The 16,162-nt window shown below is 40.9% G+C and overlaps 1 protein-coding gene across 1 annotated transcript in view; it reads left to right on the forward strand.

The window, feature by feature from the left end:
• spag17 (sperm associated antigen 17) overlaps positions 1–16,162 on the forward strand; it is a 170,399-nt gene that overhangs the window by 137,631 nt on the left and 16,606 nt on the right. Inside the window, exons 49-54 of the mRNA XM_078231884.1 lie at positions 962–1,087; positions 2,282–2,338; positions 3,946–4,065; positions 7,093–7,259; positions 11,428–11,624; positions 14,799–14,859. Coding sequence (XP_078088010.1) covers positions 962–1,087; positions 2,282–2,338; positions 3,946–4,065; positions 7,093–7,259; positions 11,428–11,624; positions 14,799–14,859 — 728 coding nt within the window. The remainder of the gene's footprint in view (positions 1–961; positions 1,088–2,281; positions 2,339–3,945; positions 4,066–7,092; positions 7,260–11,427; positions 11,625–14,798; positions 14,860–16,162) is intronic.

Below are 16,162 nucleotides of genomic sequence, written 5' to 3' on the forward strand. Positions count from 1 at the left end.
ATCTCACATAAAAACAGAAATTGTGGCATTTTCTTTTTTTATTTCAGTTCCTGTACAACTGCCAGCATCTGTTCCAAACACAGTGGACCAGCCTTTAAAAGATGCAGGTTATCATTAAGCAGTTTATTTTAGCTTTAATTGGTCTAGCCAGTCACAATATGGCCACCTGCTTGGGAGTCATGTCCAATCAACAGGGCTCATTCTACTGGCTAGAAACTATAATCATTTAAAACAGGCAACAGCACAAAGTTCACTTGCAACTTGTATTGTACTGAATGAATACTGGTCAATTGGTCACCATAACCCCTGTGCTCATTTTCAACATCTATTGAATTGAGCCCTATTGAATCTAACTAGGATGTACAAATCAGGAAGAATAAATCAGATTTAAATCATGTACAGAAAAGAAAATATGAAGAGCGAGAAAGAAAGACGGGATGACCAGAAAGAAACAACAGTGACAGAAAAAGTTTTTAAAATCATTACTTTGGTTATATCCTCAACAGTAAATGAATGAGACTCCAAACTGGTAAAATTAACTTTTCAGTGCCAGGAAGGCTCATTGGCAGTAAATATATTGCTGAAAATATACTTTGACCTGAACACACCAGCCTTAACTGTTTCTGCCATAGTTAGTGGGAAATTAGAGTAAGTGCTACAACTTCATGTGCTTATGTGGATTTCAATGACAGCCTGACAGCACGTTGCTAATGAAGTCAATGGATAAAGGATACTCCTGATGACAGATTAACTAGAAGTAACAAAGAAATAGAGCAAGTGTGAATCACATGGGTTTATTGATATGATCTGCTGGAAGACTGGTGCAAAGATGAGTAGCTTTGAACAAAAGATAAGCAAAAATATTTGCTTTTTAAAAGAATAGTGTATTTTTGCAAACTAACAGATTTATGGGATAACAATAGTTTCTCACAGATAAGCATCATTTTCTTCATTTTGTCAGATGATAGCTATAGACAAACACACCGAATGCCACCTTATGCAATAGGGACTGACACATGCAACTTCAGAAGTTCAGACAACACAGTACAGCAGGCAAAGATTTCTCAGTATCAATATTCCCCTCCAGGTAATTTTTTATTAAATTTATTTGTGAATCTACCATACTGTTGACCAGAAAATATAAAAAATAATACTGTCCACTACACTGTTCACAACAGCTCAGGTCATTCCCTTAAAAAGGTTTTTCTTTATTCTATTTTAATTTTTGAAATGTAATCTTGTGTTAGTGAAAAATGGGAATCCACTGACGTAACAATGGAAACAAACTGCTAATATAAACTTTAATGTGCATTTGTGCACTAAATGTTCCAAGGTACTAAAAGAAAAAAGAGTAGAAAGTATACACAAACAAATTGTGGAGTTGTTCGCAATATTTTAAAGTGTCATATTGTGTTGTCACAACCATTTATTTATTAAAGGATGATGCTGGGATTTCACTATGTTCATTCAAGTTCATGTCCATTTTCTGTTCATGACCTCTAACCTCCCGATCCTGATATCTACCTTCTCCAATTGTAACTGCTACATAATTTTCCAGATCTCCTTTCAAGACTTACCTGAGGGCCCTCTATCTGTGTCACAGTGATGTTAAAACCCTCTTCTCCAATGTGCTACCTCGGTCACCCATCGATATTTCTGATCTAGACATATTGAATTCCGTTTACAGATATAAATAGATGTGCCACTTTGTACATTTTTTCGGATTTTCATTTGCACCAGCAAACCTTGAAAATAAACTTCTGTGTCTGTTTGCTCATTAGATGCTTATAACAGACTCTTTAACCCAACCTGTACTCGTGGAGCAGAGGCAAAGACAACTTGTCCATTACATGATGTTCGACTGCCACAGACAATGACTCCTCAGTGTCAACGTTCTACAAGTAAGAGACTGGAATTGATTTATTAGATTATTGGTGGCAGTTGATACTTTATGACATTGCCCACAGAAAAATCAGAAAGTTGTCTCTCCTTGTATTTGTTTCTGACCTTGTTTTCTACTTTCCAATTCATTCTGCATTTTTCTCATTGCCACTCTATTTGTTCCTCATTTTCTTCTTTCTCATTTTTGAATCAACTCTCACATAAATTTATTTTTTTGTTGTGCATTCTTTCTTTAACTTCAACTTATGTTTCTTCATTTATTTACCTTTTAAGCCTACATTTCTATAGTCTATATTTTATTTTCACAAGCAGGCAAGGACACAAATTAAATGTCACAACCCAATTAATACCATAATATGATGTTTACTCTAAATTGCAGGAACACTGCACAATGGTAAACCCTCCAGTAAAACTGAGAGAAGCACTGAAGCTGAAAGTAGGGGAACTGAATTGCAACTCATTACAACATTTTATTTATACTTCTTTTGTTTTGTCAGGAAAATTTCAACCTGCAGGTCACTTATTTCAAGCTGCTCACTACCTTCTCAGCTTTGGAAACCTTCCTCTCTTCATCATTGGTTTTATTATTGGTATTTTCTTCTGCATGAAGGAGTAGTTTTAAGAAAAAATGGAGCAGCAGTAAGGACCAAACAGAGGCAATGGGGACTAGCTGGAAGGGCACCATGGTTGGCATGGACTGGTTGGGCCGGAGGCCCTGTTTCCGCGCTGTATTACTCCATGACTCTATTGGACCAATGTCTCAAAGAAGGACACCAAATGGCTGTTCCTTGGAGACCATAACAGCTCACAGGATGTACATGCCAAGCGTTGTTAGCTCTTTCATAAACCATATAATCCCTACAGTGCAGAAGGAGGCCATTTGGCCCATCATATCTGCACTGACTCTGACAGAATATCCCATTCAGGCTCTATCCCCATAACCCCACGTATTTGTCACTAATCCTCCTAACCTACACACCTTGAGTCACTAAGGGACAATTTAACATGGCCAATCCACCTAATCTGCACATCTTTGGACTGTGGGAGGAAACCCACACAGTCACATTGAGAATGTGCAAACTCCACATAGACAGCCACCCAAAGCCGGAATTGAACCCGGATCCCTGATGCTGTGAGGCAACAGTGCTAACCACTATGCCACTGTGCCGCCTACAGTGAAGAACAGTGACACGGTGCTGCACATCAAGTTGTTGCAGAAATCTTCAGGCTCCTTCAATAGGACCTACTGCTTGCTGGATCTCCTCAGCCCTTGAGGTTTTGTGATCTACTGCTACTGTTTTTTCCCCTCTTCCTCCAACCAGAGTAGAGTGGCCCTGATGATAGCCATGCTGAACACTGTGTAGTGTTCTTCTGAGGCTCCTGAAAGCTTTGAAGCAGAATATAGCAGATACACAACAATTTATGAGCCAAAGACTGCTCCACAAAATCCAGCTAGATGAATAGCAGATTCCAATTACCTGACTACTTCCAGGTGACTTTCCCTTTAAAAAGCATTTCCAAAACTTAATTCCAGCATTAATTGCCCTGTGCTGTTGGATAGCTGCAGCATTGAAAGATGCTGTCACTTTTTCAGTAAAAATGGCATTGATGCCATAGGATCTTGATTTTAAATACAGGAGGGAGTCTTCCATGTGCTTCGGGTACCCTCACGAAGACTCCATAGAAATGGTTCAGGAGCATAAGTGGGACAGTTAATGCAACTTCTGGCATTTTGGAGTTCTGTCGTCCAGTTCTCTTCCAGTAGAGGCGGTTACAATTGACTCTCATATTTCTATATCTATACCTCTTATCTCTTTCTCTCCATTTATGTTTCTCCCTCTATGCAACTGCTCCCAACATACCCCACTACCCTCACCCCACCCGTTCTTTCTTATACGCCACTGCCCTTCTTCAGAAGCGGAAGGAGTGCCAACTCTTCCGCCTGGTCCCTCAGGATCATTTCAACAGATTTAAGATGCAAAAGACTAATGAACTTAAGCAACAGAATTTAACCCATAATGTTTTTATTTTATTAAATTGCAGCTAATCCCCTTCTACAAAGAGCTGATGAGCAAGATCTGTCATCTCAGAAGACACACAACTGTTGTTTCTTGCACAAGCCACTTTCCATTCCTGTTGAAGTCTTGAAAGACATTGGGTCAAGTGAGTATCAAACTCTTGTAAATGCATATTTGAGCCAAAAATAAGATTTGAATTAGGATGTTAGTAAATTGTATGGAAGTGTTCTTTATTAATTTTAAATAAATACTGATATGGAAGAAGGCAGCTTGAAAGGTAAAATAAGTTTTGGACATATGGAAGTCGGAAGATTGAAAAAGGCTATATGAGAAATGGCTGTAAAAAAAAAAGCAGAATGCAATAGACAAAAAAAAACAATGACAGAGTTTCTAAGCTAAATTATACATGGAATGATTACAGCACAAAGGAGGTCATAGCAACAATTAAATATGCTTGGATATAAATCTTTCAGCAGAAATAAGGAAACAATTAATGTTGTGCAATATGATAGCCATTCGGTACATATGCCTAATTGGGAGGCAAGTGTGGATAAATGCATTTCTAAGAGAAAATAATTAAAAGTGGTTAATACTACAATTGGGTATGTGATCTCCATACCCAAATACGCTTGGTTAATGCACATGAACTTCAATTCCTTTGTGTGTGTTTGTTGCTAAAAAGTTAAAATGAAATGTAAGATGGGCAAGTGTTTTTGATCATTGTGAGTGCTTCACTTGGTTATTTAATTATGATAACTTTATGTTAAGTAAATACACACGAACAAAGTACATTTGTTTGCCTGCATTTTGTGGGTGAATGTAAGGCATTTTCCACTAAAATGAGCACATTAGTGCATAGCTATATCTTTATTTAAGCAGCAATTTCTAAGACAGTATCATTGAACCAAACTGTAAGAAATGAAATAAAGAAATGTCCAAACTATTCTTTTGGATTAAACTAAGGAATTGGGCATACTGGGAGCATATGAGACACCATCAAACAATGGAACTTGATGAAATTCAGAGGCAAACTGTCGAGGAGTTTATTAACAATAGTTATAATTGTAGAGATTGTAAATTCTAAAAATTGACTATGGTGTGATTAACCTTGTGTTCAGAAAGGAAACTGTTTGGCCATGTGTTTACAACTGCTATGGGGAATGTTTGGGAAGCAGTGAACACAATATAATTGTGTTTAGTGTATAACTAGGAAAGGAGGAAAACAACATTTGAGTGCAAGGAATTGGGAAGCAAAATCTGCTGAAAGAGATCATGTCAGATTAAATGGAAAGCAAAATTGTCAATCAGGACAGTGGATCATCATTGGAAAATAGTTGAAAGGACTACAAGTCAAACATATTCCAAAATGGAGAAAAGGGAGTATATCATAGACTTAAGTTTCTGAGATGAATAAGGTAATTGGACTGAATTCAAATATTAAACATGTCTCCCGACAGGAATAAATGAATACCAGAATAAAGAAAACTGAAAACTTGCAAAAATTAAATTAGAAATGTTATGAGGGAAGATGTGGGCAAATTGGCAAAAAAGGGGTGATGGAAAATGTTTTTATAGATGAGGATAATCTGGTTAGAACTGCTAAGAAATGAAGGAGACAACTTTGTAATAAATCACATGAGAATTACAGATATTCTAATAAGCAATTGGGCTTAAGGTGGAATTGTCATGTCCTGTGGTTTTCTGGTGGGTGGGAGGGAAGAATCTAACAGGAGCCAAAAAGTTGGAAACCCACTGGCATAAATCACGTTGCAATTCTCCCAATGCCATTTTAATGACAGATCAGTCTTCCCACTGACTAGTGGCATGAATTCCATTTGCATTCATTTGCACCTCATGAATGCTCATTAAAACAGCTGCCCACAGGCAGCCTGTCAGGCCTTCCGATCTTGCATTACACCAGCTGAAATAACATTGGTCCAAAACCCTACAAAAGAGTGGTGTGCATAAGGTAGTCCACAGTTTATAAGAGACTTCAAGGTGAATGCAACAAGGCTTTCTACCATAGTGATGAGCTATATACCACTCTGCCAGGGCTGACTGGTTCCTGCCCCCCATCTCCATGCCAAGCTGGTTCTCATGGGCAGCACCATGTTGCTGAACCCATGGACCCTCCTGTGTCACTGAGTCAGATCAATACAGCACCTGGGGTTGTGGAGTGCAGGGCCTCCTTGCCCCTGATGTCACAGACTAGTGTCTATCTAGACAGGACTGTGCTGCAGGGCTCATGCAGCCTCTGCAACAAAGGTCTGAAGTTCAATAGAGGGTGGAGTGTGAGGTGAGGCTAAATGAGAAGCAGGGGACTGATGAAGACAGGAGGGACAATATGGAAGGGGGTCTGTGCAAGGTATGAGGGACAGTGTGGCATGGCATTGATAACAATGGCTATCTGCTCCCAATTCAACAATTTTAAACATGAAAAGAAACAACTCTGATTTCTAACTTATCACTGTTTCAGTTCCAAATAAGCAACATTCTTCTTAGAGACTCAAAAAACACTTTAAATACAGTTAGCAACTATAAATAAACTATAAGGGGTATAAACAGCCTTGAAGCTTTCAGAGAGATTTTGTAGAGAGACCTACCTTTAAACAAACCTCAAAAGCTATTTTCTCTCTGCTGGATACCTAGCTCCTCCCATTAGGGTCTATTTAGATAGACCCTGTCAATCTAAATCCACTTTCCATTTCTTTAATCAAAAACCCCAGGAGATATTTTCTTTTTGCAAACTAAAATCCAGTAGCTTTCTGCTAAGTAAGCATTACATGGATAAAATGAGTAATTATCTTGCTTTCGCAGCATCTGAGCTACATTCCTCCCCCAGACATACCGACTACCTGTAGAAAAAAAATAAACTTTAAAATAGACCGCTTAAACAAATAAAAATAATATATCTGTCCGTAGCAATTGTACACTATCATCACACGTCCCCAAAGCTATGGGTGCTACACAACCCATTTTTATGATTTTCTCTGAAGGATAGTCTTGTTTCTTCAAATATATAAAGATTATTTTAAGCAGGTGGGTTTGTTTAAATTTCAAATGCACATTATACAGTATATTTGATTTCAGTGCACTTCTTGCCACAAAAGAAAGAATATTAAACAATTTTCAAGTCTCTAATTGTATTATGTATTTTTTTCACTTCAACAAGGAAATGGAGTGGTGGAATACAGACCTGAAGAACTACCAGGTGATGGAAATAACATTATATTCAACAAAAGCCTGATAATTGACGCTGCCAACCAGCCAAGAAAGGAGAAAGTCAAGCTCCCAACAGCCATTTTGAGCTCAAAGCCAGGTGTACTACCTAACCAGAGGGTAAGAGCTAACACTAACAGAGTTAATTAAATTACATCCTTATCACGTCATAAAAAAGCAGCACCTGTGGAGAGAGAAACAGAGTTAATTTTTCAGGTCGATGACTTTTCATCAGAACTTCCTTTTGTCTCTTTTCCCACCCAGCACTTGTTCAAAACCTATTACATTTCTAACTTTTCCCAATTCTGCTAAAAGATATTCGACCTGAAACATTAACATTGTTCCTCTCTCCACAGATCCTACCTGACCCACTGAGTATTTCCAACATTTTCTGTTTCGATTTCAGATTTACAGCATCTGCAGCATTCCGCTTTTAATGGCATCTCATTTAAAACATCCCAATCAGGTTTCCATCCTGCCATAGCACTGAAACAGTCCTCATGGAAATCACAAATGGTCTCTTATGTAACTGTGAATGTGTTAAGCTATCTTTCTTAACCTCTCTGCAGCCTTTGACTTGGATGGCCACACCATCTGACCGCATATCCTCACCATCACTAAGACTGCCTACTTCTGCCTCCAAATCATCCTCCAATGTTTCTGTTTCATTGTCTAGCTCAGTGAGCTGGTTGTTGTCTGGTTCCTTTCTTATCATAGCCAGCAAATCACCTTCAGTGGCTTATCTTCCTCCTCCACATTGTTATGTCTGGAATTCTCAAGAATCCATCCTTGACCACTTCCTACTTATAATCTGCATGCTGTCTTTCAGTAACATCATCCAAAAACACAACATTCAAACTAGGAGTAGACCTCTTCTCTAACTGATATTCTTATCACTGTCAACTACTATGTGGACTACTGTGAGTTAAACTGACTTCATAGAATCGTAGAATCACTACAATGCAGAAGGAGGCCATTCAACCCATCAAGTCAGCACCGACCACAATCCACCCAGGCCCTATCGCCCTAACCCCACGAATTTGCCCTGCTGGTCCCCCTGACACTAAGGGACAATTTACCATGACCAATCAACCTAACCAGCACATCTTTGGACTGTGGGAGGAAACCAAAGCGCCAAGCAGACATAGGGAGAATGTGCAAACTCCACACAGACAATCACCCGAGGCCAGAATTGAACCCGGATCGCTGGCACTGTGAGGCAGCAGCGCTAACCATTGTGCCACCATGTCGCCCTTGACAATGACAGGAGAAATAGTGGAATGCCTGAAAGCACACTTCAGCTAATACGGTATTCCAGACATTGTGATGAGTAACACTAGCTCTCACTTCACAAGTGAAGAATTCAGCCGATTTGCAAAGGATTGAGAAATTGAACATGACACATCATTGCCACATTATTCCAATAGAAAGGCTGGAGTGGCAGTGGAAATCACCAAAGGAATCATCAAGAAGTTGAGAAAATTAAACACATATGTAGACAAGGCTATCTTCAAGTGGAGTAACACCCCGACCGATGACATGGAAAGTAGTCCAGTCCAAAGAGTCATGTCTTGCTGAACACAAACTACCCTTTCAAATGAAAAAAAAGCAACTGAAACCAGAAGTTTTAACAGGTGAATAGAAAATAAATCAAGGTGAAATGACAGAAAGCCAAATTTCATTTTGACAAGACAACTAAGCCATTGCCAGAGGTGAACATTGGAGAGCCAGCCAGGATACAAACCTTTAGTGTTCTCAACAAGTATCATCCCACATGGAAACTTGTGAAATGCATAGAGAAATTGTCACCTCGATTGTATGCAGTGGGAGTGAATGACCAAGTATACCAATGCAACCGTAGCCACATATGATGAATAAGTGAAACTGTCCCTTCGGAGAAATTGGCTAGTCAGGAAGAAGGGATACCATTAAACAGGCTGCACGGTTTAATGACTATCGATGCAATACAGGTGCAGAGACTGACTGTTCAAACAAGCAATTGTTAATGCATGAGAACAATAGGTGTATAGAACATAGAACAGTACAGCACAGAACAGGCCCTTCGGCCCACGATGTTGTGCCGAGCTTTATCTGTAGTGAGTAGCTTGGGGAACTCAGTTACATGTGATCATGCATGCAAATTTGTCTTTTATTTGTAGGAAGAGAGGGATGTTTGTGTCTTTTATTCATTATGAAGAGAGGGATGTTTGAGTTCTGAAATGCAACAGTAATACAAATTCTATCTAGCATGGTGTAATCAGGTGACCTCTGTCATGAGGCAATCTCTGTAAGCTGCCATTTTAAAGATCATTTCAATAAAGACTCTCACTGCCTTTGCTGCCTTTGAATACAAAACAGTGGCTGTACTTCAAGCTGCCTAGGTCTAAAGCTTAGAAATTATTTGTCTAAACTTCCCTAAATCCCCTCTCATCCTTTTAATATGCTTCTTAAAACCTACTTCAATGACAAAGGTTTTGGTCACCTATCCTAATCTGTCCTCATGTGGCTTGGTTTCCATTTTGTTTGATAATTGCCTCTGTGAAATGCCTTGGGAGCATCCTGGTGAATCTCCTCTGTACCCCATCTAGTGCAATCACATCCTTCTTATAGTGAGGTAACCAGAACTGCACACAATGAATACCCAAGCTGAATACTCCAGTATCATGAAATAAAATTTTCCACAGACTTTGATGATGAACCTTAAATGTAATCTCTTTACCGCTTTATTCCATACTGACAAAGAGATCTATATTGGTTGAAAGATTGGCCCAGATTTTAATTGTCTTGTCTGGTATAAAAGGATGGTATCAGTTTAAATAACTGTTTTCTTGCTCCTCTGATCTTGCTTCCTTCACAGTGTACTCCATATTAACCTGTTTGTAAGCAGACAAGCAAAAAGAAGGAAGGCTCCTGCTTTTCATATACAGATCAGTTCTGATGGTTTCATCAGGATGCAATCTGCAATATGACCAGAGGCCTCAACAAAGGGTCACATGTAGTGTTGGCACCTCCGTTCAGGCAAGCCTGCCAGTAGTCAGATCCAGAGCTAGAAGAGGCCTCGTAAAGTAAGTCTAGAATTTATTTTTAGGTTTTTGTGTGGGGCAGGAGAGCTCCTTGGACTTCCCTTGAACTGGGTAAACCCCACCTGTCCCCCAGTCACTAACCCTGCTCCAACACCCCACTCAGCCCACCCCTCTTGCCTTCCTCCATTGTGAACCTGCAGCTAATCCTTCCTCCTGAGTGGCAGGGACCAGCCTCAAGGGTCCCCTAGTTGTGGGCAGACTTCCCAGAGAGTCTCTTGGAAAGAAAGGATGAGACACCAGGGACTGGGGTAACTTACACATTCCTTGTGGTGTCCTGGAGGACACCTGTTTTTTCTCCAGAGTTTCCAACCCTCCCAGATTGGCTGGGTGTCGGCATCTATCCTCGGTGACCATTGAAAGCAATCTAGGCGATTGAGAATACAAAATGTTAATGGATATGGATAGATGTGTTTGACAGGTAGCCAGAACTTATTCTGAGGGGCTGATGGTCGCTGGATGTTTGCAGAATACTGATTCTGCTTGAGGTAGAGATGGTGACCCCGGGAGCCAGGTAGAGGCTGCCACACTCTGTAGAGCCGGGAATTGTTTCGAGTCTCCTCACAGGCCGCAGACAGAAGAAGTGCACGTGGGATCTGCTGCACTTGTTGTTATTTCTCTCCAAAAGGTCGCCTGTTCCTGGGCAGAGTGTGAGGCAGAAGTGGGCTCAGCCTGAAAGTTAGTGAGTACCTGGACCTGGGGAGTAGTGGGACAGCTCCAGGCTTTGCTGCGATCATGATGGCTGACTGACCAATAGCTGGAGGCTGGGGGGGGGGGGGGGGGGGGGGGCTGGGCAGATAGAGATAGGAGATTATGGGACTTCTCCTGGAATATGTCCAGCCCACATAACCCCACATAAAAAAGATTTTAAAAACGGAGATTAAATGGCTTCTTTTGGTCATTGATCTTCATTCCCTCTGTCTTTACCTGGCTTCCCTTCAATGTCCTCCCTTCTCAGGCCACAGTAACAATTGCAATTAGAGCCAAGTGACATCACTGGATCCGAAATTATAGTTTTAAAGAAGGACCCCACTGGTTTCAGTTGGATACCATTCAAGAGAGCAGATTAAAATTGACAATTTCTGAATCCAGGAGAATTGTCATTTGTTAAGTCATCCGCCAATGTTAACTGTCCACCCAACTGATTATTTCTGCTGAACAAATGATCTAAAAACTGCCCCTAAAAATTTTATGTTTGTTTTTTCCAGTTTGCCATTATTGAAGAGCAAGTCAGAAGAAAAGTCAATACAGTATCCATTGCTGGTCCCATAGCAGGTGGTATATTCACAAAACCAACACGAGGCTTTGAGTTGTTTCCAGCAAAAGTGAATTTTGGTGTCCTCCAAGAGGGTTTCACTTATAGCTACAACGTCTTACTGAAGAATGTCGGAATAGACACCTGCAGGTATTTTATTCTGTATCTTATGTTCACTTATCAAATTCAGTCAGGTGTAAAATGTCTTTCCTTTTCTCTTTTTAACTGGAAACTGCCACTCTTGCATTGGAAACGTCATCACCTCGAGATGGAAGGGCTGTTAAGCACATGCATGGAACTCTATGGGCTAGTTAAAGGCTAAAGTTAAACCAGCATTAACTTAAGCTATTTGGATGTTGCCGAACTCAAAGGACAGTATAATAGATTTATTCACTACGAGAACTCAGGAACTATATATTTTTTTCTTTATTCCTTCATGGGATGTGAGTGATGCTGACAATGCCAGCATTTGTTGCCCTTGAACTGAGTTGCAGAGAACAGTTAAGGGTCAACTATGTTGCTGTGGATCTGGAATCACATGTAAGCCAGACCAGGTAAAGTTTAGTAATTGCCTTCCCTAAAAGCCATCAGTTAACCAGTTGGCTTTTCTAACAACAATTTATTCATTGAATTTAAATTTGAACCCAAGTCCCCAGAGGATTAGTCTGGGCCTCTAGATTACTTGTCCAGTGACATTACCACTATGCCACCATCTCCCCCTAAGTTACCATCTAACTTTAATTATTTTGTGTATGATTAACAGTGAACAGCCAATGCCAAGGAACAGTAAATAAATAGGACAGTACCAGATCTACATTGATCTTACTGCTAAAGAAGAAGCTGATTTTAACCCCACTAAATGGCTGTTTTCAAAGCCTTCAGATACCTAGGTGTATACTGGATTCTCCTTCCTAAATCCCACAGCTCCTCCACTGCCCTGACTGCCTTTGACCTTCCTTAAAGCCACCTCTTTGATCAAGCTTTTAGTTCCTCCTAATATTTCCTTCATTCGATCAGCATGCATTTCTGTCTATGCTTCTAGGGAATGCCTTGGGATGTTCATCCATGTTAAAGGTATGATATCAATGTAAGTTGTCGACATTATACGTTGCATTCTGCCATGAATGGTAGGAAGTGGATTTCCTGCCTGTAATCCTAATTTCACTTGTGTTTTTGAAAGAGGCACCAAGTAAAACTGCCACTTACACATGATAGAGGGAAACCATTGTTAGTTACTCGTGTGTAACTCAAGTGCAGCAGTAGGCTTGGGCTCAAATCAAAACCATGGCCTGAATTTTACCTTTGGGGTGTGCCCGAAGTCAGTGCAGGTAGAAGCAAATGAGAAACCCACTCCTGCTCAAGACTTTGTTGTTAATGGGATATGGCACTGGGTGGCCAATAAAGGCCAGCCCAGCATGTACCGCATTTGCCGGTTGGGCTCACGCTGAACGGGATTGAAATGCATCAGGTACTGGGTCCAATGAGGACCCAGCAGGGGAAGTTTAAGCTCCTTGATGGCTGCCAGGAGTTGTGGGGAAGGCTGAGGGTCTGTATGACTTAAGGCTAGTAACTTATCTGTTGTCCAATAATGGCATCAGCACCAGGAGGTCATGGAAGGCGGGTGGGTGAGTCAGGTGGGCTAAGTGCCCACCGAGTATTTAGCTGTCCTAGTGCAGGAGATCAGTGCCAGGCATAACATTCTAGTGCCTTTCCTCTCAAGTTATTGAACACTTGTTTGCCTCCCAAATCCATGCCCATCTTTCCCAAAACTCCATGTTTGAATCCCTTCATTCAGGTTACCCACGACTGAAAAAAATCCTATGCGACTGCGATAAAGGTAACTTATACGTCTTGTCCTTCTTGACACATCTACAGTTGACTATAGTTCACTCCCAACATCTCTCCATTGTCATCCAGTTGGGTGGAACTGCACTCATCTGGTTCCATTCTTATCCATCTAATCATAGCCAGAGTATCACCTTCTATGGCTTCTCTTAGTGAATCAGAAGCATTGCCTTTGGTGTCCCTTAAGAATCTGTCCTTGGTCCCCTCCCATTTCTCAGTTAAATCTTGACAACGTCACCAAAAAACACAGTATCAGTTTTCATGTGTGCATTGACAACACCCAGCTCTACCTCACCAACACCTCTCTTAACTTCTCTACCATTGCTAAATTATCAGACCGATCATCTAGTACTGGATGAGCAGAAATTTCCTCTGATTAATTGTGGGGAAAACTGAAGCCATTGTTTTCAGTCCCCACAACAAATTCTGTTCTGTAGCTACCTCCTCCATCTCCCTCTATCTGGAAAATCTCTTAAGGTTGAACCAGACTACTCGCAACTTTGGGCTCATATTTGATCTCAAGGTGAGCTTCCAAGCACAAATTCTGGCCACCACAAAGTCTGTTTATTTCTACTTTAGTAATATTGACTAACACTGCCCCACCTCAGCTTATCTGCTCAGTTGCTGTAATCTCTGCCTGCCCCACATCCTCCCAGATATCTGTACTTATCAAATTTTGGATTCTTGAGCATCTCTTGTGTTCATTGCTCCACTATTGGTGGCAATGGCTTCAGTTGCTTTGGCCTTAGTCTCTGAAATTCTGCCTTTCTACCTTTCTTCAGCCCTTGTGACTTTAGATTGATTTCTGAGATTAGAGGGTTCTCCAATGTGGAATTATATTCTTCAGTTTAGAAAAATGAGAGGTGATTTGAATTGGATATTGATCTGAAGAAAGGATTGCAGGGCTATGGGAAAAATGCATGGCGTGGGACTAGGTAATTTGCTCTTAGAGAGCAGACACAATGAACCAAATAGCTTCCTTAAGCGCTGTGGTCATTCTATGATTCTATTCTATGATAAGACTCTCACTAAAATCTACACAAGCTTGTTGCATTTGCCCTAATATCATCTGATGTGGCTTGGTGCTAAACTTTGCTGAGAATACTTCTGCAAAGTTCCTTGGGATGTTTTATTACATTAAAGGTGCTGTATAAGTACAAGTTGTGTTTGTCACTTTGGTTTACAATTTAACCCTCTGATGGAACGCATACTTGCCTATCTGCCAAAGACACCACAAATCATTCCAGTCAGCCAGAGCACAGTGACCAGCAGTTGTCTGTTTAACCTTTTGGCCTTTCTTTTTGATAAACTAAATATTGGACAGTGATGCACAATTCAGTTCAGAGGGAAGCAAGATCTACACAGAGGAGTGGTTGGGAACATTGAACTGAGTATAAATCTTAAAACCTCAGAAAAGTATTCTCCCTATTTGCTAAAATATTGTTCCCCATTTCAGTACGAATTATCACTTTTGTTTAGATTTCGAGTGAAGCAGCCTCCACCCAGCACTGGACTCAGAGTGTGTTATAAACCAGGACCTGTAAGTAATCACTCCATTTAAACTGAAATATTTTAGTACAGTAATCATTGTTTAACATTTTTTAAAAACAATTAATTTACTTTCAGTTGGAATTGTTTAAATACAGCTGGTTAATTCACTAGATCATTACAGTGAAGCAACACTGTAATGTCCTCCTTTTCCCTGCCCAAGTCCCATTGCAACATCCAATTACATCTTGATTGATTTACATCTGGAGATTTTGCCTCTGTGACTCAATTTTGTTACAAGCCCATTCCATGTATGAATAACCTGTGAAGAAACACTTCCTGGTATCAGTCATCAATTTATCACTTTTGAGTTTGAACCTGTCTTCCTGTAATTCCTTACAAAGTACTTCAAAATATCTTTTGAGATTTACCTTGTTCCATATAATTTAACATCAAATTACAAGGAAAAGATACAGCACAGAAACAGGCCCAACTAGTCTGTGCTAGTGTTTATATTCTACATGAATCTCCTGCCATTCCATCTACCTAATCTCAACCTTTCAGCGTATCTTTCTACTCTCTTTTCTCATGTGCCCCTCTAGCTTCCTTTTGAAAACTTTGTCTCAACCACTTCCAACCACCCTAAGTGAAGACTTTTCTCCTTATTTTCCAATTGTATTTGTGGTCCCGAGTTTTGGATTCCCCCACAAGAGGGAGCATTCTCTCCAAATCCACCCTGTCTATTTCATTGGTAATTTAAAGACCGAGGGTGTGATCTTACAAAAATAATTTTAAACGCCGAACAAGCAAAAGAATGGGAGAGAATGGCGTGGTTTTCTTGGGGATGTGCAAGTCCCAATCTTACGGCACTCAGTGCAAAAAAAAGAGCCCAGGTGCGATTCTTGAAAATGGGAGGGAGCAGAGCCTAAACTCACCATTGAAGTCGGCTGAGAGCACTTGGGGTGCCATTGTGCAGGTGCCCCGATCTGGGAGTTCTCCTGTCACCACCCTCTCCCCCCATGGACATGCATGGACATGCTTCCCCCCCATGGACATGCCACCCACCCCCAATCGCTTCCTGTGCTGGTCCCTCCTCAACCCCTGCTGATTGCTTCCTGTGCCAGTCCCTCCATGCCGATCACCGCCCCCCCCCCATCTGCAGAGTTCCTACCCACTGCTGATCATCCCTGCCTCCCCCGTCTGCAGAGTTGCCCCGCCAATCACCACCTCTGCAGAGTTCCCCTCCGCCATCGATCATCCCCCGCATCTACAGAGTTCCACCCCCACCCCTCTGCAGAGCTCCCCCCTTGCAGAGCTCCCTTCCCCAACCCCATGCCATGCCACCACCTCCTGCG

This window comes from Mustelus asterias, chromosome 17, assembly GCF_964213995.1.
Source record: "Mustelus asterias chromosome 17, sMusAst1.hap1.1, whole genome shotgun sequence".
In the NCBI taxonomy this organism is placed as follows: Eukaryota; Metazoa; Chordata; class Chondrichthyes; order Carcharhiniformes; family Triakidae; genus Mustelus; species Mustelus asterias.